General features: G+C 54.6%; 1 protein-coding gene across 1 annotated transcript; it reads left to right on the forward strand.

Annotated features, from left to right (window-relative positions):
- Positions 1-1,309: 1,309 nt before the first annotated feature.
- otofa (otoferlin a) lies at positions 1,310-27,443 on the forward strand. The gene is made up of 47 exons (XM_068753933.1): positions 1,310-1,391; positions 2,850-2,908; positions 7,461-7,549; positions 10,148-10,247; positions 11,012-11,202; positions 13,627-13,700; positions 13,981-14,107; positions 14,177-14,231; positions 14,298-14,429; positions 14,592-14,654; positions 15,695-15,779; positions 15,850-16,009; positions 16,074-16,260; positions 16,863-17,049; positions 17,130-17,353; positions 17,449-17,557; positions 17,657-17,846; positions 17,943-18,063; positions 18,324-18,424; positions 18,496-18,586; positions 18,658-18,774; positions 18,853-19,005; positions 19,084-19,258; positions 19,327-19,451; positions 19,522-19,656; positions 19,974-20,135; positions 20,556-20,675; positions 20,752-20,913; positions 21,021-21,183; positions 21,415-21,581; positions 21,671-21,700; positions 21,772-21,903; positions 22,218-22,293; positions 22,344-22,489; positions 22,570-22,704; positions 22,776-22,913; positions 22,992-23,119; positions 23,190-23,360; positions 23,432-23,592; positions 23,663-23,805; positions 23,890-23,978; positions 24,172-24,270; positions 24,429-24,527; positions 25,824-26,065; positions 26,141-26,319; positions 26,908-27,008; positions 27,263-27,443. Exons 1-47 carry the CDS (start codon positions 1,310-1,312, stop codon positions 27,441-27,443), a joined length of 6,156 nt encoding a protein of 2,051 aa, XP_068610034.1.

The raw sequence follows: 27,443 nt of genomic DNA on the forward strand, positions 1-27,443 counted from the left end.
ATTCAGTGCAGTTGAGGTTTTATTAATATTTGTTCATCCCCCATTGACCCGTAGGGGGTGGAGCCTATATAAGGGCAGGTTTACCTGGCAGGTGAAGCCATGGAAGATCCACACTCCGTCCGGATCTGAAGCCAGAACCTTTTTGCTGTGAGACGAGAGAACGTTTAAGGAATGCGGTATGAAACCTCCTGACCTCTATTAAAATTTAATGGAGCTTAATCTGAGAGATAATCCGTGTCAATCCAACAGGGGTGACGTCATCAAGGAGGGTTTAGAATGAAAAAGAGCGGGTAATTGAGATTCTAATGATTGTATTTTCATAATTAATCATTTCTGAGCTCCTGCGGGTACCGGAGTATGAGGGCTTTACTCCAGGTCAACAGCACCCTCTGCTGGACGGGGGCTTTACCTTCACTGGAAAACATATTTTAACCTTTTTTGTCTTTTTTTTTTAGTGCTTATCAAACCATATTAACATTTAGAGATCCCAGAGGAATGAGAAAAGAGATCAGTGGGTCCTTTAAATCTCCACGAGTCACGTGGACGAGTCGGGAGGAAATGTCTTGATTCTGAGTCAATTATCTGCAGCAGAACTCCTGAAAGTACTTTGATCCTATATGAAGGGATAAGATGCAATAAAAAAACTAAAGAACATCTTAACTGAAATGTAAAGAACCTTATTGCCCTGAGGCAACAGCGCCACTTATTGCCCCCCCCCCCCCCCCCCCCCAGCTCTCCTCACGGGGGGTTCATCAGAGTGAATCTGTGCTGAATCCTCCCCCTTGGATCCCGGCACACCTGGACCCCCTTGCTGGTTCGGGGAGACGTGGACCCAGAACGAGCCCTCTCGTTTGGTCTTAATTATTCCCACGCGTGGAAGCTTCACGCAGCATCCGGACATCGTGACTGAACCCTGTCACGTCACGTGACCTATTTCATCAAAGTTATCTTTAATGAATCTAAATAATGGCTTCTCCTTGAATCCCCGGATGTAATCTGCTCTAATGTTCAATTAGCTCTAGGATCCACCCTCCCCACGGCGAGGCTGAGCCCCCCCCCCACCCACCCTTTCTGCAGGAGTAAAACCAAGAACCGACCGGGATGCGCGTCAGACGGAGCAGCGGCGAGCGCGGATGTCCTCCGGTGCCCGTTGCGTGTCCGTGGGATCCACCGGGAAACCGTCTCCGCATGCTGCCCGAATGGAAAGGGCTTGACGCAACCGGACGCGAGGAGGGGAGAGGTTCCGTTAAACGCTGCCGAATCCGAACCCACTGAAGTTCCATCCCGCGCCCCCGACCCGCGCGGACCAATGATCGCCTTCACGGTTCACCTGAAGGCGGCCGCTCACCTCCGGGGGAGAGGCGACAGGCTCGCCAGGGTTACCTTCAGAGGTAAGACCGCGCGCGTCTCCGCGGAAGCGCGCGTGATTGCGTCCCTGCGGTTTGTACCTGCCGGAGAGAATCAGCGCCACTCGCTGCGTAAAAAGTTGGGGGGGGGGGGGGTGTCCCCCCCCGGATCAGCGGAGACGCCCCGGTGCGCCTTTGGAATAACCCGAAAGAGTTACTTACGCACAAAGTCCAGCTTCTAATTGATAGTCAATTATCGATCTGGCCGTTTCGTGCGTGATTCGGATCTGTCCGAATCCTCTGGAGCGCGCGGCGGTAAGAGCCGACTCGTTCATCGATCGATGTCGTATCGATCCGTTCAAACGGATCCCGGGTGGGTTGGTTTCTCCAAACGCATCCATCGTTGATGGGATGGAAGTTAAACTGGCGGCATTGATTAGAGAGGAGGGTGTTAAATGTGGCGGGTGGGGGGCTCCGGGGCAACTGGGTGGCTTGTTGCACCTGAGGCATTTCCAGGCATCATTATGGAACTGAGCTGCTCCGTCTCTCCTGCAGAGGGGGGGGGGGGGGGGGGGGGGGGTGGTTTGGTGGTGGTGAGGGGGAGGAGGAGGAGGAGGAGGAGGAGGAGGCGGCATCTTCTTCAGTCTGGGCTGACAGGAGTTCAATCTGATTCGACTCCTCCTGTCAGGATGTTGTAAAGCCGTCACCCCTTCCTCCCTCTGAGGCGTTTGGGTGGGTTTGTATTCTCCGAGTTGCAGTGAACTCACAGGGTGTCGAAGATTCAATCGTCTCCTCCTCCTCCTCAGGAGCTGAGATGTTTGATGTCTGAAGTCACTTAAATCAGCCTCTCTGGGTTGACTCCAGTCGGTTTTCCCGATCCCGTGTAGAGTATATTCCTTCCTGCGTCGCCGCCCACCCGGCGCCGCGCGTGCACGAAGCAAACAACGAAGCAGCCAGGTGAGGCCGGAGGGACGCAGGTGAGCGTCGGCCGAGCCGCCGGCGGCACGCGGCTGTTTTCACAACCCTTTAAAGATGGATTTGTTCTTTATTCCAAATCGTTCTTATCATTCTGACCCCGCTGAGGCCTTTTGTCTCCTGCTCCCCCCCCCCCCCCCCCCCTGTGTGTTCTCCAGGTAAACAGGGCATTCATTTGTCTTTTCATTGCTAATTAAAGGGACAACTGCAAACAGGTTCCTGACGCTCGTTCCGATCGGATGCTCGTCCGACCGATAGAGAAGTATCCAGATCCTACACAATAAAAGCACCAGAACTGCAGCAGCCATTGATGAGCCTTTATTCTGAACAGAATCCGGACGCTGGCGGCGGCGGCCGATGACTCTGCTGAACCGACGCTGACAGCCAGCTGGTGGAACTCCTGTGAAATGTGTTTTTTATAAGGAGTCATAAACCAAAAACAAGCCAATAGAATGATGGTTACAATCATTAAACATGTCAGCTGCCCCCCCCCCCCCCCCCCCAGACTAAATGAAATGTGTCTTCCAGGTCTGTCCTTCTACAGCCGGGTGGTGGAGAACTGCGAGGACGTCGCCCACTTTAACGAGGTCAGTGTCTTCATTTCCTCCGTCAAACGGCGAGCGGCGCCGTAACGACCCATTATCGCCATGACGATGGAGTCGAGTGTTTCTGGGTCATGTCTGGGTTCTTCTCACGCCGCCGTTGGACAGTGATTTCGTGTCGATGCACAACAAACCCGAGCAGACGTCCAAATGGCCCCAGCTCCTCCCACGTGTCCATTAATGGTCATTTTCTCCTCGCTGATGTGACTCCTCCCATGCGTGAGAGGGAACACGTTCAACTGTGTCGTAATTAAACTCAAAGAGCTGCGCCTTTTAAAAATCCTTCTGAGCAGCAGCTCAAACCCGTCGGAGCCGCCGGGCTCTTTCTCCGGAGCGCTCCGGGATCCGGCCGGCCGGACGGGGGGGGGGGGGGGGGGGGGGGGGGGATCTGGGATAGGATCCCTTGAGGCTCCTCTCAGGCTGAGAAACCAACTTTCCTGGTGGATTTTGGAGGAAAGCCAAGCAGAAGCAGGAAAGAATCATGAAATCGGGCTCAAGGAGCCCCCGACTCCTGCGGGAGGTTTTCCTGCTCTCTTACAAACCGCTTCCCGCCTGATTGGCCACGCTGCTGCTTCCCCTGCTGATGACGCCGAGCTTCTGTTTCCAGCCTAATCAGGGAGTTTCAGGAGGAATATAAGAAGAGGAAAACACAGAAAAGTGTCTGAGAGGCTTGGGACTCCTCCCGAGGTCGGGCTGGAGCCGGACCGGTACCTGATCCGCTGTGGCGGCTCGGCCCGATGTCCTCTTCTCGCTCCCGTAGCGCTGCGAGGTCGTTAGCATCAGTCAGCATCAGCAGGCCAGGCTTCCCTCGGGATGACTTCCTCGGTAGCTCCGGCGCTCGTGTGTCACATGCTGTTGGTGTGTGCGTGCCCCCCCCCCCGCCCATCCCCCCCCCCCCCCCCCTTAAACACGGTTTAAGGGGGGGGGGGGTTCGCTAAAGGCCATTAGCATAGCGTCGTCTCGCTGCGATGCCCGATCGAGCAGCTGAACCCGAATGATTCGTCGGGAATGTGCGTTCATTATTCATTCCAGGGTGGGACTTCCAGCTGCAGACCCCCCCCCCCCTCACTTAGACATGTCTGGAGCACAGAGCAGAAAGCCAGCTCTACCCGCCCCCGGATGGATGCGTTGCTGTTGGCGTGCAAAAGAGCGACGGGCGGCTTGCAAGGATGTGTAAGGTTTAAAAAACCGGGCGAAGAGAGTTTCTGAATCCGTTTTAAAATACAGACAGTACTCATTTAACGACGGCTCGGCATTACGACTCGCCGTTACGACTCGCCGTTACGACTCGCCGTTACGACTCGCCGTTACCACTCGCCGTTACCACTCGCCGTTACGACTCGCCGTTACCACTCGGCGTTACGACTCGCCGTTACCACTCGCCGTTACCACTCGCCGTTACCACTCGCCGTTACCACTCGGCGTTACGACTCGCCGTTACGACTCGCCGTTACCACTCGGCGTTACGACTCGCCGTTACGACTCGCCGTTACCACTCGGCGTTACGACTCGGCGTTACGACTCGGCGTTACGACTCGGCGTTATGACTCTGCGTTACGACTGGGCGTTAAAAAAAGAGTTACAAATCAGTGAAAACGTGAAAACGACTTGTGGACGTCTCGCTGTACTCGACGTCCTCATCAGCGGATCCGGACTCGTGGGCGCGGTACGTCCGACCGCACAGACATGATGAGGTCACTCCAACAAAACTTCCTCTGGTAATCAGCTTTAGGAAGTGAGTGGGCGCCGGTATCTGTTACACGGGAAGGCGCCGCCGCCCGGGTGGGGTTTATCAACGCTAACGCACCCTAATACGGAATCAAACGCTGTTAACGCATTACAACCGGTCGTGTTTCAACGGCGGTGAAGAAGAAGAGCTGGAATTCTGCTGGAGCTAAGAATAGCACGGATCCTAGCGCTGCTTCGGATTCGGAGTCGCTCCAGGGAGGAACATTCCCGGCTCTTCTTCTGCTGAATAAATGATGATCGATGCAGAATCGCGTCTCTGCAGCAAAAACACTCAAATGAGCGCAGTAGAATAAGTCGACTCACTTATCGCAGAGGAGCTAATTAAACCGTTACGCCATGGATGTTACGTTTTCCCATTTTTTAAAATTCAGTAAATTATTCATGAACTTCATCAACTGCGAGTTCTTCTTCTGGGTTTTCCTCGTTCATCTGGACCAGCCTGGGAGCGGCTCCAGAACAGAACCTGCTCGTGCACCATCGACGGCCGAGTTCTCATGCAGCTACGCGTGCTAACGTGCTAACACGTTATCGTCCTAGCGTCGCCTTCGTCATCTCTGTCACCTCGGGATGAAGAGAAGACATGAGCGTCTAATTTTAGAGAAAGCGAAACGATCTCAGGAGGAAGAGTTTCGTGTCCTGGAGTTGTGGAGCGTCTCTGGACAAGCGTCTCTGGACAAGCGTCTCTGGACAAGCGTCTCTGGACAAGCGTCTCTGGACAAGCGTCTCGGGACAAGCGTCTCTGGACAAGCGTCTCTTGACAAGCGTCTCTCGACAAGCGTCTCTGGACAAGCGTCTCGGGACAAGCGTCTCTGGACAAGCGTCTCTTGACAAGCGTCTCTCGACAAGCGTCTCTGGACAAGCGTCTCTGGACAAGCATCTCGGGACAAGCGTCTCTGGACAAGCGTCTCTGAACAAGCGTCTCGGGACAAGCGTCTCGGGACAAGCGTCTCTGGACAAACGTCTCTGGACAAGCGTCTCTCGACAAGCGTCTCTGGACAAGCGTCTCGGGACAAGCGTCTCTGGACAAGCGTCTCTTGACAAGCGTCTCTCGACAAGCGTCTCTGAACAAGCGTCTCGGGACAAGCGTCTCTGGACAAGCGTCTCTGGACAAGCGTCTCTGGACAAGCGTCTCGGGACAAGCGTCTCTGGACAAGCGTCTCTGGACAAGCGTCTCTGGACAAGCGTCTCTGGACAAGCGTCTCTGGACAAACGTCTCTGGACAAGCGTCTCTGGACAAGCGTCTCTGGACAAGCGTCTCTGGACAAGCGTCTCGGGACAAGCGTCTCGGGACAAGCGTCTCTGGACAAGCGTCTCTGGACAAGCGTCTCGGGACAAGCGTCTCGGGACAAGCGTCTCGGGACAAGCGTCCTCGTCGCTCCGGCTGCTCGCAGAAACCGCAGCTAATTAGAGATTTATTAGAGCGGCGAGAAAATGGGCTTCTGTGGAATCGGCTGGAGACGCTCCTGCCTGGTTCCGGGGCGAGACGTCGGCCGGGAGGGAAGTTCATCTCAGTGAATGTGGGTCGGGAGCCGGGCTGGGTCAAGTCTCAAACCTGAGCCGGAGCCCCGGAGAACCACAAGGAGCACGGTTCTACACGCAGGACCGATTTAACAGTTTACTGCTGCAGAGAGAACAGAAAAGCTCGTTTCTCCCCGTCTGAAACCAGGAGGAGGAGGAGGAGGAGGAGGAGGAGGAGGAGGCTCAAGCCGAGGCCTTCATCTCTTTCATCCTCGCATCCCCCTCCAGCAGCAACAAACGACATCGCTGTTAAAACAACACGCGTCTCATTATGAGCCGTCATAGCGTTTCCGTCCTGTGTCCATGGCAACAGTCAAGGGTTATCAAAAGGATGCTGAGCTGGGGGGGCGGGGACTGAGGACGGGCCGGTCCGGTGTGGGATCACAGCGGCAGCATTCCAGTGCGGGGCTTCCGACTTAGCGAGGTCACACCCGTCATCGCTAACGGCTTCAGGGGACGATAACGATGAGGCCGGCGTTTATTATGGGATGTCTGTGGAGAGTCGGAGCATTGCAGCACGACCACATTCCTCCCTGAAAGGATTCTCTGCTCCGGTCTCGTGTGGGCGTTTAAGCGCTTTATTCCGTCTGAAGGCACGGCGAGCGTCTCGTCCCTTCGTTCAGGCATGTGTTTCATGACAGATAAGAAGTAACATTTTCTGGGGTAAATGAGTGAAATCACATTCTAACCCCGCCCCCCTCCCGAGGGCTGAAAGGTGCTACCTCTAATTGACTCTGTTTGCTGATAGGATGTAGCTCACTGAGCGACCCGGCAAACACGATTAGCGACGCCGTCGCCGTGGCGATTTCTGCTGACTTTTATCCTTTTCCTGTCGCTTTATATCCGAATAAGTTCTCCCAGCGAATCAGCCGTGATGCGGAGAGACATTTATTATCACCATAAGGAGGAAATCCATCCCTGACCGGCAGCGGCCCCGTTTTATTCTGTCGGTTCTGGGTCGACCCGCCGGGTTCTCCCTTATCGGAGCGGTATCGCCCCCCCCCCCCCCCCCGCTCCCAGCGAGAAAACCGATAATCTTATTTCTTCAACGTGAAGGTTTTCCTTTAATGGAACGCCCTTCGAGCAGACTCTGAATTCAGAAACGACAGGAATCGCTGTTGGGTCGATTGATTTATCGATCGGCACGAAATGAAAGGATCACACCTGCCTTTGTTTCTACGCTGGATTCTGGGATTACGCGACCTTCCAGCAGCGGATTAACGGAATAATCCGCTGCTGGATTGAATTATGGCTCTGTGTGTTTCTTCAGACCTTCCGATGGCCCATCGCCAGCAGCCTGGATGGAAACGAGATGCTGGAGATCCAAGTTTACAATTACAGCAAAGTCTTTTCCAACAGGTAAGCCTGGACTTCCTGCTCCCGGAACAGCGTTCCGGAGCGGATCCATCCTGCGTTCCGTGTCTGCGGATTGACTCGATCGCGAGCGTAGCCGAGTCCAAACCGCACGGAGGAATTGAAATCACCGCAGATCGGCAGTAATGGCTGCGTTCATCACTTCGGGCGCTCCGAGCAGTTGATGCAGAGCGGCGTCGGGGTCGCGTCGGGGTCGCGTCGGGGTCCATCCATCCACCCACTCCTCCATCTACGAGTTACAGAGACGCCGGTTCCAGCTGTGCAGACAGATGCTGCAAACAGGAGAAGACGTCTCGCAGTCGTCCTCATGCATTTGTGAATCTTGCAGGTTTTCTACCGGATGTTCCCGCGGCAGCTTGACGTTAAGAGCCCGACGGTTTTCTGCCCACTGAGGGCTTTTAAAGTGTCAAAACAAGCCTCGGTCCTGCATTAATGCGGCGTCCAAGCTGCGCTGACTCATCGCCGATGAGCAGAGTCGTCCGTAACAGCGGTGCGAAACGCAGGGAAACGGCATCCTGTGCTAACAGTGCTAACAGGCTAACCCCAGTTACCCTGGGGGGGTAAAACCTCCGTCTTCTCCTTCGTGTTTCTGTAAAAGCATCTTTGACTTTTACGGCCGCCAGGTCGTTTCAGTATTTTTCTCCCAGCACTAAATGAAATTTATTTGTTTCCCATCAGAGGTTTCCGTTTCTGTTTCACTTTTCATTGCTCCATAAGAAATGAAACGGCAGCAGTGATTTTCTACCTTCGCTTACAGCTGACCGGCGGCGAGGAGTCTCAGCGGTAATGGAAGCGTGAACAAATATTTATATTGTAGTCTATAATGACATTTGTCATGAGATTCACGTCCTCGGGGTGAATCTGTCCTCGGGTTAACCTTTAAATGCAAGATTGGTCCAGAACCTTTTGAGTTATCCTGCCAACGGACGGACGGAGAATCCACTCTGGTGGCGGTGGCTGATGAAGCTGCAATCTAGGTCGAGGCCAGAGAGACGTACCTGCAGCCATCCTGGAATCTGTCTTGGACTTGGAAAGACATTTTTGCATTTCAAAGCCGCTCAGATCCACCTGAGCCGGGGATTCCGCCGCAGTCGATTCTCCAACGGAGCTTCAGGCTCACAGAGTAGAATACTAACAATTCAAAGGGAAGCCAGATGAAAGTCAATTGTTTGCAGACGTTCAATTAATAATAAATGGCGTCTTTTGAAGTGTTAAAAAGTGAGACAGAACCTGATCGGCCCGGCTGGATTCAATTACGAGCGCTACAATGGCTGAAAGGAAGTGACGGACAGTTTGGGTTCAAGTCGGCCGACGCGTCGATCAGGGCTGTAGAAGTCCTCGGGTACTCAAAGCGTGGCCTCGTTTCTTCTACACCTTGAATTCACCAGAGGAATGGTGCTAACATGTTTAGCACACAGGCTGCTGAAGCTAATTCTGTGGGATCCTGAGGCCTTTTGCGTCACTAAATGTTTGTTTTTTGGTCGTTTTAGTTCAGTTGTCGAGGGAAACGCTGCCCTGATCGGCCTGAGAAGCTTCACCCAGACGGATCTTACGCTGATCCATCAGCCTGCAGGCCACGCTTTTATTAGAAGCTTCAACTGCATTGATTTTGTGTGGAATGATAACCAGCTTCATCCGACTGATTCTGCTCCGGCCCTCGGTTTCGCTATCCGGTTGGGAAGCTAATCATTTGCGGACCTCTTTGGTCTGAATGTGTGCGTGTTATCTTGTGAGTGTGTGTGTGTGTGTGTGTGTGCGTGCGCTGGTGGCCGTGGGCCGAGTGGGAAGCTATTGATTGTGCGCTTGTCTTTCATCGTCTGATCGCTCCCCGCAGACTCGTATCCAGTTAAGTGACGGCGTTTGTTTTCCTCTCGTTGCTCCGTTTTGGGATTATTCCCTCGCGTGTGCCGTGAGATGAGAAACGCAGGTGTGTTTGCGTTTCTCTTGTGTGTTTTTGCGTATGCAAATGAGGCCGTTACAATAGAAATGATGAGCGTGCGGCTCGGCTTTCGCTGCGCTTTGTTTTCTGATTGGTCGTTGGACGTTTGGACGTTTTAGAGGAGGCTGATTAAATTATGAACCAGCTCTGATTGGCCGGCCAGATTTCTTTATTGTGTTCCAGAAATGATCCTCAGTTCGAATGCTGCAAATAGTTCCACAACGTACAGCTACAACCTGCAGGTAGCCACGCCCCCATGTAGATTAGACACCGCCCACCTTCCGCTTAAGCCCTGCCCACAATGAGCACGGATACAGAGGCAGAAAAGTTACTGTAATGTGACCTGAATGCAACTCGATTAAAATGAAATAGCTTCGCACTAACACAAAATAAAATTAAATACTTTACGTGACCTTTGCTGGTAAAATGTTTTAAAGTAAATATGAAAAGTCTCGTAGTTGCGTGCCGAAGAATTGTAGGCGCTCGGCTGTCACAGCAGGGACCCGGCGGCGGCGACGGCCAGACGGGTGGAGAACAGATGCTTCCAGTCAATTAAGAGCATTTACCGGTGCGGCGTGACGGCGTGCAGGGAGGGACAAAAAGCAGCGTTTATTGACGGGACCTCTGCCGGTGTCTCCCTGCAGGCTGGTGGGAACCTTCTGCATGGTCCTGCAGAAGGTGGCCGAGGAGGGACACCTGGAGCTGACCGAGACGCTCACCGACGACAACAACACCGCCATAAAGGTAACGCCGGCACACTGACGGGTCGGGAGTCAACAGAGGTCAAAGGTTAAACGTTTGCACAGTTCAATCACCGCAAATGGCTTATGTAAGCCGTTAGCTGTAGCAGCTTAGCGGGCAGTGACTGTGGGATGGAGAGCAATTAGAAGGAAACCACAAAGTGGCTGGAGGCGGGGCCTGAACCAGGATTCAAAGCGCTAAGCTAATGCGCCACGCTAAAGCGCTGGCGGCGCTGTGTAATCCTGCAGGGAGAGAGTCGCTCCAGCATCACCTGAGGGCAACGCTTCTACCTGCAACTGCACCGGAGGGGTTGCCATAGTGACACACCCAACTGCCTGCCTTCAGCGAAGGCGATGAGGCAGAGGCGCCGAGCAGAGAGCGCCGAGGGGGCGCTGCGTGTGTTCGCTCCTCGTTCGTCTCTGTCGCCAGAATAAAGTGGCCTCCCTGTGGTGAAGATGACATCATCGCCATGGGGACGGAGTTGGTCCCGGGAGACGAGCGAGGGCGTCGCCGATCGGATCAAACTAACGCCCGCTGTAGGATTATCCCTCTGGAATGTTTCACTCCAGATTGGGAGGTTCGGGTTCTGGTTGTCCTGCCCTTGTGGGATTTTATTGATTTATAGTCAATTACTATTGATTAAATTCAATGTGACGGGTGAACAGCGCTCCTCGGGGCGGCTTCAGATCAGATTAAAATCTGTTAAGTAGTTTTTGTGTCTTCTGCTAACAAACAAACACCGCTGAAGCCCTCTCATCCGCTTTCAGACCAGCGTTACCATAGCGATTAGATGCCAGCCCATGGATGGAGCGGGGAGTGATGGGGAGTACCTCGACGTTCCCGACGACCGTGACGGGATGTTTGCCTTCGAGACGGACAGCCTGCTGTCGGGACAAAGCCCCGGATCCGGGACGTCTCCTGGTCGATCCTTGCAGGGATCCATACCCACCTTCAGGAAGTGAGTGACATCTCCATGGTAACACGAGAACATCCCAGTAAGCCAGGCTATGGAGTATCAGGAATATTCAACAGCACAAACAAACAAACAAACATGGGATTGTGTTGTTGCTGCGTGAACCTGTTGACGGTCGCATGGATCCACGCCTCCTTCTGGTTGCCGTGGTTGCGGCGCTGTCAGTCAGACTTTGTGAGGCTGCCGCCGGGCTTTTGTGAGACCGGCGAAGACGATTCCGATGCCTCCTCCTCACCAGCGGAGCCGGGGAGACGCGACCCAATCAATAAATGAAGTAGAGAGGGGATGTGATAATTAGTCCGTTGCTGTAATCCACCACGGCGGCGGCGGCCGATGAATCACCGGCCGTCGGAGAGCCTCTTAGAATTAAACGTCCTGCGGTTTGTCTTCATTCTGGAGGAAAAGGAGGATCTGATCGACACTAACGATTTCACCTCCGGGTTTATCTTCTCCTTTCGTTTTGTGGTTTTATTCTCTCTTTTCCCACCTAATTAGGAATCATGGATTTTCCCCACAATGCTCTGTGTCTCTGTCCACCCCCCCCCCCCCCGTGTAAACTCCTCCATGGCTCTACCTGAACAGGTGATGCTTGCCCTGTTTAATCTGGTGAGATTAAAAACACAGAACTCAGTCCTCCTGCTGCCGGTGGCTGTTTCATCTGGGCCGTGTGTGTTACCATGGCAATCCAGCCGTTTTCACTGAAAACTGCGAAAAGAAAATCTCTGGAAAAAGACAAGTGTTCAGTTGATGCAATAACAGAGTAAAAAATGCAAGAGTCGCTATTAAAATGTAAAAGCCTTTGTCCTCCTCCTCCTCCTTCACTAAGGAGGAGATGCGAGGACGTCACCGCCTTAGAAAACGTCTCGCAGGCTTCGATCTTTGGTGGAAACTCATGAAAGTTCCAGAAGATTCCATGTTTGTGACACCGAACTGAGCCAGAAATCAATAACGCTTCACGGCGGGCTCTGCTTTATCAAGTTTTCATCATCCGTCTGGCTCCGCGGGGAGAAGCAGGAGGAGGAGCAGGAGGAGGAGCAGGAGGAGGAGCAGGGGGGGCAGCAGGGGGAGGAGCAGGAGGAGGAGCAGGGGGAGCGGCAGGAGGCGCATCGTAACGTCCCGTATACATCGATGAATTATTCATCTCCCCTTTAGTCTTTTATTTTGTAAAGTGTGCAGGTAAAGTCGGTAAAGAAAATCAATGAATTTCACACATTGATTCTACATTAATTATTTATTCTGGTAGCGCAGGTTGCCATAGGAATAAAATAATATATATATATATATTAAAACTGTTAGAACCACTGAAAGCTGATAGCCCCGCCCACCCAGCCCCAAACTGACACTGAAGGACAAATGTCATGATTTAAGTTTTATTTTAGGTCGTTTTTCCCGAACACTCGTTTTATACTACTGTCCGTATTCTACGGCAGCTCCGCCCCCTCCGCCTGTATCTCCTCCCATGCTCCCCCACCTGCACCTCCTCCCCCCCCCCCGCCTCCTCCCCTCATCTCTCCGGCTGCTGCTGCCCGGTCCGGATTGTCTGCAGCGGACGGCTGGAGATGATGGACATTTAGCTGGGACGGGAGGGACGGGAGGGACGCTGTTGGACTCCGGCGGTACGTATGACGCGCGTCTTACCGAGGACGTGTACTTCCTGTCGTCCCCGACCGCCACGCAGACGGGATCGCATCCGTCTTCATCGTGAATGAAACACTTTTAGATATAAACCTTTCATTTAAATTTGCTTTCCAGCTGATGTTGTTGTTGTTTTCTACTTTTGAAGTTGTGGATTCCTGGAAAACTCTTTCCGGGTTTCGCCTCCTGCTCTCCGAGGCCTCCGTTTGTCAGTAACTGGGAATGTGCTGGTTAAACTGGGACTTCCGTTTGAACGGTTTTGATTTAACAGCTTTTATTTGATGATCCAACTGTTCGCCTTTCCGCTGCTCTTTCCTATTGTCCCTGAACGCATCAGACGAGACGCTTTCCTTCGGGGCAGTTTTCCGGAGGTTCCCTGATCCGGTCTGGATCTTGCCGGATGCAGGATCCGAGCTGTGATGCTCTGGAGGCTGCAGGAGGCGTTTCTGACACGTATCCATATCTTCAGCAAATTGGACGGTCACGCTCATTTTTAATTATTAACGGCCCGTATTTGTCATCCTGCTGATGACATCACAGGCTCTTTGTTGCCGCGGTGACATGTGATCCTGTTCATATCAATGCAGAGACACTGGATACTCTTGTTTGGGGGATCGAGGGTCCGAGGGAGGGAATTAAATGTCCAAAGATGTCCCTGATGGGAGGACGATGCGGCTTTTGTTTAGGTCCAGTCAACCAATGGGAGGACGGATGAGTCCGGTTGGCTCTAATGTTGTGTCTCCTCTCCTCCCGCTCCTCTTTCTCCCCCTCCAGAGCAGGGAGGGGAGTTTTCTCCGCCATGAAACTCGGCAAGATCAAGATTTCTAAAGACTACCACAAGAGAGGAGGTAAAATAAACTACAAAAATGGCCGTTCCTTCTCATTGTAGATAGGTTTAGAAGCACACGATGCATTCAGGAAACAACAGGAAAAATACAAACTTAGACCTGAAATTAATTCCCCTCCCTGATTCGATTTCCAGTTTTATTGATTCTTTTATTTGAATTCTGAAATGTAAAAAAAAAGGTAAAATTATTTTCAGCCATTGCTGTAAGGAAGCAAATCATTCTGATTGGACGAGATTTATACACATAGAGTAAATCATCCAGCTGTTTATTTCATGTCCAGAGGAGCCGGCGGTCCTGGACCTGGACGACCTGGACAGGAAGGCCATGCGTCTCGCCGGGTCTCTGGAGCCCGACGCCGTCTCCCTGGCGTCGGTCACCGCCGTCACAACCAACGTGTCCAACAAGAGGTCTGCTTGAACGTAATCAGAGCTCGGTACCGAATGCTTCCGAATCAAAACGGGTTTGGTTTCCTCCAGGTCCAAGCCCGACATCAAGATGGAGCCGAGCTCGGGCCGCCCGCTGGACTATCAGGTGCGTTCGTGGTCGTCCACCTTCGCTGTGCTTTCAATAAGCTCACCGCTCGCTGCCGCCCGTCAGATCAGCATCACGGTGACCGAGGCCCGGCAGCTGATCGGGCTCAACATGGACCCCGTGGTCTGCGTGGAGGTCGGGGACGACAGGAAGTACACGTCCATGAAAGAGTCGACAAACTGTCCTTATTACAACGAGGTGAGTTCAACCGGTCGAGTGCAGCGTCACGCCGGCTGAGCCGCTACCAGAGCTGTGATGTCATCAGAGCTGTGATGTCACCAGAGCTGTGATGTCATCAGAGCTGTGATGTCATCAGCCTTGAGGAGATCATGTCCTGAGTGTTTTCTTTCCTCTCTGCAGTACTTTGTCTTCGACTTCCACGTCCCTCCTCACGTCATGTTCGACAAGATCATCAAGCTGTCGGTGAGTCGGCGCGTCGTCCCGTCTGCGAGTCGTCTCGTCTGCGAGTCGTCTCGTCTGCGGGTCGTCTCGTCTGCGGGTCGTCTCGTCTGCGAGTCGTCTCGTCTGCGGGTCGTCCCGTCTGCGAGTCGTCTCGTCTGCGAGTCGTCTCGTCTGCGGGTCGTCTCGTCTGCGGGTCGTCTCGTCTGCGAGTCGTCTCGTCTGCGGGTCGTCTCGTCTGCGGGTCGTCCCGTCTGCGGGTCGTCTCGTCTGCGGGTCGTCTCGTCTGCGAGTCGTCTCGTCTGCGGGTCGTCTCGTCTGCGGGTCGTCTCGTCTGCGGGTCGTCTCGTCTGCGAGTCGTCTCGTCTGCGAGTCGTCTCGTCTGCGGGTCGTCTCGTCTGCGAGTCGTCTCGTCTGCGGGTCGTCTCGTTTGCGAGTCGTCCCGTCTGCGGGTCGTCTCGTCTGCGGGTCGTCTCGTCTGCGGGTCGTCTCGTCTGCGGGTCGTCTCGTCTGCGAGTCGTCTCGTCTGCGGGTCGTCTCGTCTGCGAGTCGTCCCGTCGGCGAGTCGTCCCGTCTGCGAGTCGTCCCGTCTGCGAGTCGTTTTGTCTGCGGGTCGTCTCGTCTGCGGGTCGTTTCGTCTGCGGGTCGTCCCGTCTGCGAGTCGTCCCGTCTGCGAGTCGTTTCGTCTGCGGGTCGTCTCATCTGCGGGTCGTCTCGTCTGCGGGTCGTCTCGTCTGCGGGTCGTCTCGTCTGCGCGTCGTCTCATCTGCGAGTCGTTTTGTCTGCGGGTCGTCTCGTCTGCGAGTCGTCTCGTCTGCGGGTTGTCTCGTCTGCACGTCGTTTCGTCTGCGGGTCGTCTCGTCTGCGGGTCGTCTCGTCTGCGGGTCGTCTCGTCTGCGAGTCGTCTCGTCTGCGCGTCGGCTCGTCTGCGCGTCGTCGGCCATCTTTCTCCCGTTTCCATCCCTGCTGTTAAATCAGATTTCTAATTTATTACTAAATCAAGCAATAACTTGATCAGTTTCCTCTTTATTTCCGACGTTCCGTTCTGTTTTCCGTCTCTCCAGGTCATCCACTCCAAAAACCTTCTCCGCAGCGGGACGCTCGTGGGAACATTCAAGATGGACGTCGGGACGGTTTACTCCCAACCCGGTAAACGTCACACTAACAGCTGATCAGGGGACGTCCTCGCCTTGTCCTCACCGAATGACATCGTCCCCAGAGCATCAGTTTTACCACAAGTGGGCCATCCTGTCTGATCCCAATGACATCACAGCGGGGTGCAAAGGTTACATCAAGTGTGACATCGCCGTGGTCGGCAAGGGCGACAACATCAAGACGCCGCACAAAGCCAACGAGACCGACGAGGACGACGTCGAGGGGTAACGAGCTGGAGAAGAGGTACGGGGGCGTTACCACGGAGACTGAGCTGCTGCTTCCCTGCAGGAACCTCCTGCTGCCGGAGGGCATCCCGGCCGAGCGGCAGTGGGCCCGGTTCTACGTGAAGATCTACCGCGCCGAGGGCCTCCCCAAGATGAACACCACCATCATGGCCAACGTGAAGAAGGCCTTCATCGGAGAGAACCGGGACCTGGTGGACCCCTACGTCCAAGTCCAGTTCGCTGGGCAGAAAGTAAAGGGACAAAACGACGTCCCAGGAGACGCCGTATACTGGATACTATATACTCTATATATTATATATACCCTATAATATATATACTCTATATTATAATATATATACCCTATATAATATATACCCTATATAATATATATACCCTATATATTATATATACCCTATATAATATATATACTCTATATATTATATATACCCTATATAATATATACTCTATATTATAATATATATACCCTATATAATATATACCCTATATAATATATATACCCTATATATTATATATACCCTATATAATATATACTCTATATTATAATATATATACCCTATATAATATATACCCTATATAATATATATACTCTATATTATAATATATATAACCTATATAATATATATACTCTATATATTATATATACCCTATATAATATATATACTCTATATATTATATATACCCTATATAATATATATACTCTATATATATATACTCTATATATAATATATACCCTATATGATATTTATACTCTATATAATATATTTGTACACTATACAAAGTACTACAACGACACAAAGATGCCCTTCGTGCTGATGCTCCGGTCCGTCTCCAGGGGAAGACGTCTGTCCAGAGGAGCAGCTACCAGCCCATCTGGAACGAGCAGCTCGTCTTCACGGAGCTCTTCCCCCCCCTCTGCAAACGCATCAAGGTCCAGATACGAGACTCGGACAAGGTCAACGACGTCGCCATAGGAACGTACTTCATCGACTTACGCAAGATATCAAACGATGGTGACAAAGGTAGAACCAGCGCGCCCGCGGGTCTCCATAAATAAACCATGAATAAATGCGTCCTTCAGCTTGTCCCCTTGTCCCCCCAGGGTTCCTGCCCACGCTGGGTCCAGCCTGGGTCAACATGTACGGTTCCACCCGCCAGTACACCCTGCTGGACGAGCACCAGGACCTGAACGAGGGTCTGGGGGAGGGCGTGTCCTTCAGGGCCCGCCTGCTGCTGTCCATCACGGTGGAGGTCCTGGACACCACCTCGCCTGAGACCCTCAGCTCCACCGAGGTGCAGGTGGAGCCCGTCTCCAACATCTCTGAGGTGAGACGAGCTCCTCGATGAAGGTTGAAGCGAGGTTGAAGCTCCGCCCCCCCCCCACCCGTTAATGCTTGTCTTCCTCCTGTCCTCGCCATCAGAGCGCCGCGGGCAGGACGGAGGAGTTCTTCCTCTTCGGCTCCTTCCTGGAAGCCACCATGATCGACAGGAAGATCGGCGACAAACCAATAAGTTTTGAAATCACGATCGGTGAGGCGGCGTTTCCTCCGCCGTCGCTCGTTCCACCGGCTCGCTGTCGAGTTTCCCACCGTCTGCCGAGAATCAGTAGCTGCCATGATCTGCCTGTAGGTAACTATGGCAACCAGATAGATGGAGTGAGCAAGAGCTCGTCGACGAAGAAGAGGAAGAAGAAAGACGGAGAGAGCGAGGAGGAAGAGAGCGAGCTCATCCAGAACTCCAGCGAGGACGAGGCGGACGGGGACGGAGACCTGGTGTCCATCTCCTCCACCCCGCTAATGAGGCCCGTCATCACGGACAGGTCAGGGGTCAAAGGTCGACGGCCGCCTGCGATGTCTTGACCTCTGCGGAGGCGTTCGGGTCACGCTGCCCGGTTCTGTTTGATCCTGTTTCACAGGAACTACTTCCATCTCCCCTACTTCGAGACGAAGCCGTGCGTCTACATCAGAAGCAGGTGGGAGGACCAGAGGAGACGGCTTTACAACGCCAACATGATGGACAAGATCGCCGACAAGCTGGTCAGTCACCATGTCCTCAGCCTCACCACCCGTAGGCTGCCCCCTTCAGGTTGGGGGGAGTCTAAACTGGTCCGCCATTGCTCCCAGTCTGATTTCCGTTCCTCCAGGCGGGCTGGTTGAATCCCGAGCGCTACCAGCGCTAGCTGTTCCACTTCTCTGTAGCCTGTTAGCATGCTAGCCTCAGTCAGTCTCAGGTTGATGGGAGTGGCAGATGAACAGGTAACCCCAGGCTGGTTCTGGTTCTGGTTCTGCCCCAACAGGAGGAAGGCCTGAACGATGTGCAGGAGATCATCAAGACGGAGAAGGCCTTTCCAGAGCGGCGGCTCCGGGGCGTCCTGGAGGAGCTCAGCGTCGGCTGCAGGTCGTTAGCGCCTGTTAGCGGTTAAAGCCTCGAGCGCCTCGGGAGAAACTTGATCTGCTTCCTGTTTGCAGTCGCTTCGTGGCTCTGGCGAACAAAGACGTGAGCCAAGCGGGCCGAACCAAACTGGACCGAGAGCGACTCAAGTCCTGCATGAGGGAGACGGTAAGGCGCGCGTCCACTCATCGGAAGGTTACTGGTTACCATGACTACAGCGTCTTGGACTCCTCCTGCAGGACAGCGTGGGCCAGCAGGCCAAGCAGATCCGGACCCAGGTGAAGAAAAACACAGTGAGAGACAAACTCAAGTTGGTGCTCAACTTCCTGCAGAAGCTGCGCTTCCTCGCCGACGAGGTACGGGCCGTTCCGCAGACCCCCCCTCCCCGCGCGGTCCCGATCGCCCGTCAATCCGTCCCGTCATTGATCCTGCAGCCTCAGCACAGCATCCCGGACGTCTTCGTCTGGATGATGACCAACAGCAAGCGCATCGCCTACGCCCGGATCCCCTCCAGAGACATCCTGTTCTCTGCGGTGGACGAAGAGACGGGAAGGGACTGCAGCAAAGTCAAAGCCGTCTTCCTCAAGGTGCGAGCTCGTCCTTCGGTCCTCGCTCTGACCCGAGGCGTTCCGCTGATTGCCCCGGCTCGTCCCTTTTGTCCACAGCTGCCCGGTAAGAAGGGCTTCGGTTCTGCCGGCTGGACGGTCCAGGCGAAGCTGGAGCTGTACCTGTGGCTCGGCCTCAGCAAGCAGAGGACGGACGTCCTCCACGGGCTGCCCAACGGGTTCGAGGAGACGAGAGCCGCCAGGGCGGGCCCCCCCGTCAGCCTCGTCTACAACAGTAAGGAAGCCCCGAGGACCTCCGGCGGTTTGACGGGTCGGCTAACGGGGCGTCTGTGCGTCCCGCAGTGAAGCAGGTGTTCCAGCTCAGGGCCCACATGTACCAGGCCCGCAGCCTGTTCGCCGCCGACAGCAGCGGCCTGTCGGACCCCTTCGCTCGGGTCTTCTTCTCCACGCACAGCCAGGTCACTGAGGTAGGGTCCCGCCTTGACCGCTCACCGTCGTTGGCTAACCGCGGGTAATCGGGAGTCGTGCGTGCCGCAGGTCCTGAGCGAGACCCTCTGCCCCACGTGGGACCAGCTGCTGGTGTTCGACGGCGTGGAGCTGTTCGGGGAGGCCGGCGAGCTGAGGGACGACCCGCCCATCATCGTTGTTGAGATCTACGACCAGGACACTGTGGTGGGAACGCTAGGTCACGCACGGAACCACAAGGACCACAAGAACATGAATTTATGCGACCTGTGACCCCAAATGCTCATGAAATAATGATCTCGCGTGTAAATCTATTCATCTATTGATCTCGTCAATCGTAATCTGCAGTTTTCTGTGTCGTATTACGCAGTTCTTGCTGCCCACAGGTGTTCCTTTTACCTTTGAGCAATGCTGCCCCCAAGCGGCCGCCGTAGAAACTGCACCCACCACGCCCCGTGTCTAACTCCCACCGCTTGTCCTCCCCGACTGTCCCAACTGCCTTCTGTCCCCCACGTGACGTCCAGGGCAAGGCGGAGTTCATCGGTCGGACGTTCGCCAAACCCGCCGTCAAGATGTGCGACGAGCACTACGGCCCCCCGAGGTTCCCGCCCCCGCTGGAGTACTACCAGGTCTACAGGGGGAACTGCACCGCCGGGGAGCTGCTGGCCGCCTTCGAGCTGCTGCAGGTGACACGCACGCACACGCACGCACGCTCACACACACACACACAACGCCGGACACACGGCGCCATTTGAGGCTCTTTCTCTGTCGTCTGGTCCTCGTCATCACGTCCTTTTGTCCCCCGCCGCTTCAGACGCATTCCTCTTCCTCCTCCTGTGATCTATCTGCTTTCTCTCTCCTTCATGCTCCTCCTCCTCCTCCTGCAGATCCCTTTCGATGAGGAGGAGATCAGGCGAGCTCTGATCGCCGTCCACAGCTTTGATATCCCTCAAATCAAGGTGCTCGTTTCCTCCTGTCTTCGTCGCTCTTCGTCTTCTCACTCACCGGTTCCTGCTCCATCCTTGTTCGACGGCCTTTAGCCTCTGACTCCATCTTTTCTAATCTCACTCCCTCCTCTCTTTCCCTCCTCTCTTTCCTCCCCTTAGATCGGCCCGGGAGGGCGGGCGGGTCTTCCTCCCCTTGAAGGAGCGACGGACTCGGAGCACGGCCCGATCCTGCCGGTACCGCTGGGCATCCGACCCGTCCTGAGTCGCTACCGGATAGAGGTCGGGCTTGAGCGACCGACTCTTCTTCTGCCTCCAGAGATCCTTGTCCCTCAGCTGCCGCTGTTCCTGCTTTCAGGTTCTGTTCTGGGGCTTACGGGACCTGAAGCGGATCAACCTGGCTCAGGTGGATCGGCCCCGCGTCGACATCGAGTGCGCAGGTCGAGGCGTGCAGTCGGTCCTCATCCAGAACTACAAGAAAAACCCCAACTTCAGCATCCTGGTCAAATGGTTTGAGGTGGTGAGTGCGGCTAACGCTAGCGCTAGCGCATGAGCCGCTTCCCCGTCTCACCTGTGTCTCGCCTGTGTCTCGCCTGCGTCTCGCCTGCGTCTCGTCTGCGTCTTCAGGACCTGCCGGAGAACGAGCTCCTCCACCCTCCTCTCAACATCCGGGTGGTGGACTGCCGGGCGTTCGGCCGCTACATCCTGGTGGGCTCGCACGCCGTCACCAGCCTGAGGCGCTTCATCTACAGCACCCCGGACAAGACGACCGCCAGCTGGGCCTCCGCAGGTGACGGAGCCGCCGCCACGGGGAGCTTCTTGTTCCCGTCTTCACTCCGGGGTTCCTCCGGCGCGTTTAAATATTTCAGCTCCTCTCTGGAATAAATGTCCTGATTGTCCTGCTTGCTGTCCTGATCTCCTTCTCCTTCTCCTTCTCTCCTCCTCTCCTGCACATCCTCCCTCCTCTCTCCTGTCCTCGCCCGCCTCCTCTTGCCGTCTAAACCTTCTTGGCCTCCCTCAGCTAAGCTAATGAACGGCTATATGGTCCTCGCTAATGGCGGCTCCCAGCCTCGCTCCTCACCCATCCTTTCCTCCCGCACCCTCTCTCGCCCCGCAGGTGACATCATCGTCACCATGGACACGGAGCCAGCGGTCCGAAAGATGGACACGCTCGTCAAGCTGGACGCCGTGAGTTTGTGTTTCTACCCGCCCCTGTCCACCTGCCGCTCCTTCCTGTGTGTATTAACCCTTTGTGTTGCTTTGCGTGGCGCCCGTAGACGTCCGACGCCGTCGTTAAAGTCGACATGGTGAGTGACGAATAGAAGACCTTAACGTGAAGAAGAGAAACGCCGAGCGTCACCCGAGTGTCTTTCCGCAGACTGAGGAGGAGAGCGACAAGAAGAGGAAGAAGAAGAAGAAGAAGGGAGGCGTGGAGGAAGAGGAGGAGGTGGATGAACGCGTGCTCGACTGGTGGTCCAAGTATTTCGCCTCCATAGAGACGCTGAAGGAGGTTCGGATGTTCTCGCGCGTTTCCCACGACGACACGGGCGCAGATCCGATCTGAACAAAGAGAGATGATTCCACTTAGTCTGGAATCGTAACCGGATCATCTGAAGCGGTTCCAGGGTTAGGGGGTCCGGTAGGAACCGGGACCCATGTGTGAATAACATCAAAGCCAGAGTCGGCTTTGAAATGAACCTTTTCACTGATCTGATTGGCTGTATACCCACTAAAGGGGGCGGGTCTGCGCCTGTGATCACCTGCGTCTCTCCGAGTCTCTTACGGTTGCTCCTCGCGCCTGAAGGATCTCTCCTGGTTTTGCAGACCCTCCGAGCCCAGGAGGCGGCGCAGACCGAGTCCGAGGACCGGGAGGACCTGGAGATAGCGGCGGCGACCACAGGTATGCAGCGCCGTTAAATCCACCTGTCCATTTCCTGGCGTCCACGTTAGATATCATACCGGATTTCCTTCTTCCGAAAGGCTCCCGGGCAAAAGACAAGGGCAGAGACAAGAAGGGCTCCAGGGACAGGAAGAAGGGCCCGGCCGCCGACGGCGCCGACAGGCGGCCGCTCAAAGGGAAAGTGGACGAGCTGCTGGTGAGCGGGTCGCTCACGGCCGCGGCGGCGGGGCGGCGTGCAGCCAGAGTCACGGGGCGTGGCCGTCGGTGTGTGTGCAGGTGTACGACAAGGAGCTGGAGGGCGAGTACGGGAACTTCGAGGACTGGCTCCACACCTTTAACCTGTACAGAGGGAAGGCCGGCGCCGACGACGAGCACGCTCTGGACGACGACAGGATCGTCGGCAGATTCAAGGTTCGGAACGGACGGGACGAACCCAGCCGGTCCGGATCGGGATCGCTCACCACGTTTTTCCTGTCGCCCAGGGATCGCTGTGCATGTACAAGCTGCCGCTGTCCGATGAGGTCACCAGGGACGCGGGGTTCGATCCCAACATGGGCATGTTCCAGAGCATTCCGCACAACGACCCGATCAACGTCCTGGTCCGCGTCTACGTGGTCCGGGTGAGCGCCGGGCCAAAGCGCTCCGGGAACGGGAACGTTCAAGGAACCGCTCCCTGAGGGTTGCTCTTCTCGCATCAGGCTACGGACCTTCATCCCGCCGACATCAACGGGAAGGCTGATCCGTACGTCGTCATCAAGCTGGGAAGGTCGGAGGTCAAGGACAAAGAGAACTACATCTCCAAACAGCTCAACCCCGTGTTTGGGAAGTAAGTGGAGGGGAATGCTCTCCGTCCGGCCGCGCCCGTCTCGTCTTACCCCGCCCCCGTCTGCCCTCAGGTCGTTCGACATCGAGGCCACGTTCCCCACGGAGTCCATGCTGACGGTGTCCGTGTACGACTGGGACCTGGTCGGGACCGACGACCTGATCGGGGAGACCAGGATCGACTTGGAGAACCGTTTCTACAGCAAGTACCGAGCCACCTGCGGCGTGTCGTCCGGCTACTCTGTGTGAGTCACCGCGAGCGCGGAGACGAGACGAGCTGCTCTGGGATTGGTTGATCCGTGATCTCCTGCTCCAGCCGCGGCTACAACGCCTGGCGGGACCCCCTGAAGCCCAGCCAGATCCTGGCCAAACTCTGCAGGGACGGCAAAGTCGACGGGCCTCATTACGGGCCGGGAGGCAAAGTCAAGGTGGCCAAGCGGATCTTCCTGGGCCCCACGGAGATCGAGGACGAAAACGGTACGCTGGGATCGGTCGGTTGGTGCCCAGAGTCCAGCGCCGGACCGTTGTCTTTCTGTCCTGCTCCCAGGCCTGAAGAAGCAGACGGACGAGCATCTGGCTCTGACGGTGCTGAACCACTGGGAGGAGGTCCCCAGGGCGGGCTGCAAGCTCGTCCCGGAACACGTGGAGACCCGGCCCCTGCTGAACCCGGACAAACCCGGGATCGAGCAGGTGGGACAGGAGCTGGCGTCCGTGCGGCGTCCCTCGGGGGGGGGACGGAGACGGGCTTGACCTGTGTCTCTTTGCGTTTCAAAGGGCCGGCTCGAGATGTGGGTGGACATGTTCCCCATGGACATGCCCGCTCCTGGACCCGCCATCGATATATCGCCACGGAAACCAAAGAGGTGGGCGGGGGGGGGGGGGGGGGGTATGCAAATATTGCTACAAATTAAAGATTAAATTAAGAATAACAGCCTATTTCCACCCCCCAGGTATCATGAAGGTGAGACTGTCTGAGTAGCGAGGCCCATTTAATACCAAGAATAAGTCCAGCTGTGTGTGTGTGTGTGCCCCCCCCCCACCCCCCCACCCCCCCAGATATGAGCTCAGGGTGATAATGTGGAATACAGACGAGGTTATACTGGAGGACGATGATTACTTCACTGGGGAAAAGTCCAGTGACATATTTGTCCGGGGGTAGGTACGGCGGGACGGCGAGCCCCGTCTGTTGCCGTTAACCATTTTTTCTGTGTGCGTTGTGGTGTCTGTGGCGTGTCTCCTGTCTGTCCCCCGTCCTGTCTGTCCCCCCCCCCGTCCCGTCTCTCTCCCCCGGCCCGTGCTGTGATGCCGTCTAGCTTTGAGCTTCGTGTTGTTATTTGGAACACTGATGACGTAATTCTAGAAGACGATGCTTTCATGACAGGAGAGAAGATGTCTGACATCTATGTCAGGGGGTAAACACACGATTCCATCGCATGGCTCGTACCCCCCCCATCCACACCCCCTTCCTGTCTCACCCCTCCACCCCCAGCACGTTTCCGAGTCGGGATCAAACTTTGCCTCTCATCTCACATTCTTTATGCTTTTAATTAATCGTCAAGTGTGAAGGATTTCGGAGCAGAAATGAAATTATTATTATTATTAACCTGTTTATAATCATTATTTAATCATACGCAGAAACGAATCTCTTATTGGAATCATGTGAATCACGTGCAGCGCGTCTACGGCAGCCCAGAGTGGACAAACGACTTGCTCTTTTGATTGGTTGCAATCTGCCGCGCCACCGCTAGATGGCACCAAATCCCCACACTGACGTTTAAATGGGAGCAGCTTGTTTTGTGGTTTGATCCAGATTGTAAACTTCACACGAAGCCTGATTATGTTTCTCGTTTTAATTTAAACACCTTTGGAGCTTCGTGCACGTGTGTCGGGAAGAACACGCATGACGTCATCACTTTGTCACGACGTTTTCAGATTCAGTTACTTTTATTTAAAGACTCAAAAAGGGATGTGGGACGCGACCCCGGAGGGCGTCGTCGTCACAGGTCCTTTAAGGCTCGGCCTTTCATTTAGTGCTGACAAAAAAACATCTGCTTTTTATTTTTATTTTATTTAAGATTTAGGCTGCATTCCTATCAAAGAAGTGATTTCAGCTTCCTTCCTGTCAGACTCGCTCATCTGCTCCAGATTAAACTCAGATTATCTGCATCCAGATACTGGAGATGTTCTACTCGTCTCCATGACAACACAAAGAACTGGTGGTGATGCGTCGTTGTCCACGTATTTAAATCAAAACTTTATTCAGAGTTTGCTCCGATGGCGACTGGGAGGTTACCATGGCGACGGCCTCGACTTGTTTCGCTGCTTGAAATCTTTTCTTGGCGCAAAAAAATCATTTTTCTGTCTGCATGGCGTCTAAAAAACAGCGTGAAGCTCCAACGCCAAATCAGGTTTCTAGAGTTTATGCATCATCACACACACACACACACACACACACGCACACACACACACGCACACACACACGCACGCACACACACACGCGAACGTGATTTGGTTTTGCGGGTTCACATTGCGTTTCGATTCTGACCAATTAGCATCATCTCTCTTGTTGGCAGCCTGGTTCTTTAAACCAAACTAAATTAATGTCACTAAATTCCCGCGCTGCATGACTGATGAGTTAAATCGCATTTATCCCCTCCTCTCATATTGATCCCGGGGGGTCGACCTAATCCAGTTTGCCCCCTCCCCAGGTGGCTGAAGGGGCAGCAGGAGGACAGGCAGGACACGGACGTTCACTACCACTCCCTGACGGGCGAGGGCAACTTCAACTGGCGCTTCGTCTTCCCCTTTGACTACCTGATGGCCGAGGAGAAGATTGTCATCTCCAAGAAGGAGTCCATGTTCTCCTGGGACGAGACCGAGTACAAGATCCCTCCCCGCCTCACGCTGCAGGTCTGGGACGCCGACCACTTCTCTGCGGACGACTTCCTGGGTGAGGACCAATGAGGATTCAGATGTTCAGAGCTTCTGTTCAGCTGAAACTGAAGCCGACTGCCGCCGCACGCAGGGGCGATCGAGTTGGACCTGAACCGGTTCCCCCGCGGCGCCAAGACGGCCAAGCAGTGTTCCCTGGACATGATCCGAAGCGAGCAGGAGCTGCCCACCATCTCCATCTTCAAGCAGAAGCGGGTCAAGGGCTGGTGGCCGTTCGTAGCCCGGGACGAGAACGACGAGATGGAGCTCACGGTAAGAAACACGGGATTAGGATGAGTAGGAAGCACGGGATTAGGATGAGTAGGAAACGCGGGATTAGGATGAGTAGGAAGCACGGGATTAGAATGACTAGGAAGCACGGGATTAGGATGAGTAGGAAGCACGGGATTAGGATGACTAGGAAGCACGGGATTAGGATGAGTAGGAAACACGGAATTAGGATGAGTAGGAAACGCGGGATTAAGATGAGTAGGAAGCACGGGATTCGGATGAGTAGGAAACGCGGGATTAGGATGAGTCGGAAACACGGGATTAGGGTGACTAGGAAGCACGGGATCAGGATGAGTAGGAAACACGGGATTAGGATGAGTAGGAAACGCGGGGTTAGGATGAGTAGGAAACACGGGATTAAGATAACTAGGAAGCACGGGATTATGATAAGTAGAAAGCACGGGATTATGATAAGTAGAAAGCACGGGATTAGGATGAGTATGAAGCACGGGATTAGAATGACTAGGAAGCACGGGATTAGGATGAGTAGGAAGCACGGGATTAGGATGAGATGATTGTCTTAAAATGCTGGGACGAAATCACCATCTACTTTCTATGATGTCATTGCAGGGTAAAGTAGAGGCGGAGCTTCATCTGGTGACGGCAGAGGAGGCGGAGAAAAGTCCCGTGGGTCTGGGACGAAATGAGCCCGACCCCCTGGAGAAACCAAAGTAAGATGTTCTAATGACTCTAATGAGGAGCGTCCGTTAGCGCGTCCGTTAGCGCGTCCGTTAGCGTTCCTTCTCAGTGACTCATTCTCACCAGCGGACCAATCACAAGCCCCCTCCCTGCCGCTGTTGCACTCTCACTTTTTCCCTCCTGCCATCTCTTCAACTGCCCCCCCGTCTCTCTCCTCCCTTATGTGTGTGACTCCTCCCGTCTCCTTTGACTCTCTTCCTGTCACACACCCCCCCCCCCCCCCAAGTCGTCCGGACACCAGCATCATGTGGTTTCTGAGCCCCCTGAAGTCCATCCGTTACTTCATCTGGCACAACTACCGCTGGCTGATCCTCAAGGTTCTGGTTCTGGTGCTGCTGCTGCTCATGCTGGGCCTCTTCCTCTACTCCATCCCGGGCTACCTGGTCAAGAAGCTGCTGGGGGCCTGA

The sequence above is a fragment of the Brachionichthys hirsutus genome, chromosome 20 (assembly GCF_040956055.1).
Source record: "Brachionichthys hirsutus isolate HB-005 chromosome 20, CSIRO-AGI_Bhir_v1, whole genome shotgun sequence".
Classification (NCBI taxonomy): Eukaryota; Metazoa; Chordata; class Actinopteri; order Lophiiformes; family Brachionichthyidae; genus Brachionichthys; species Brachionichthys hirsutus.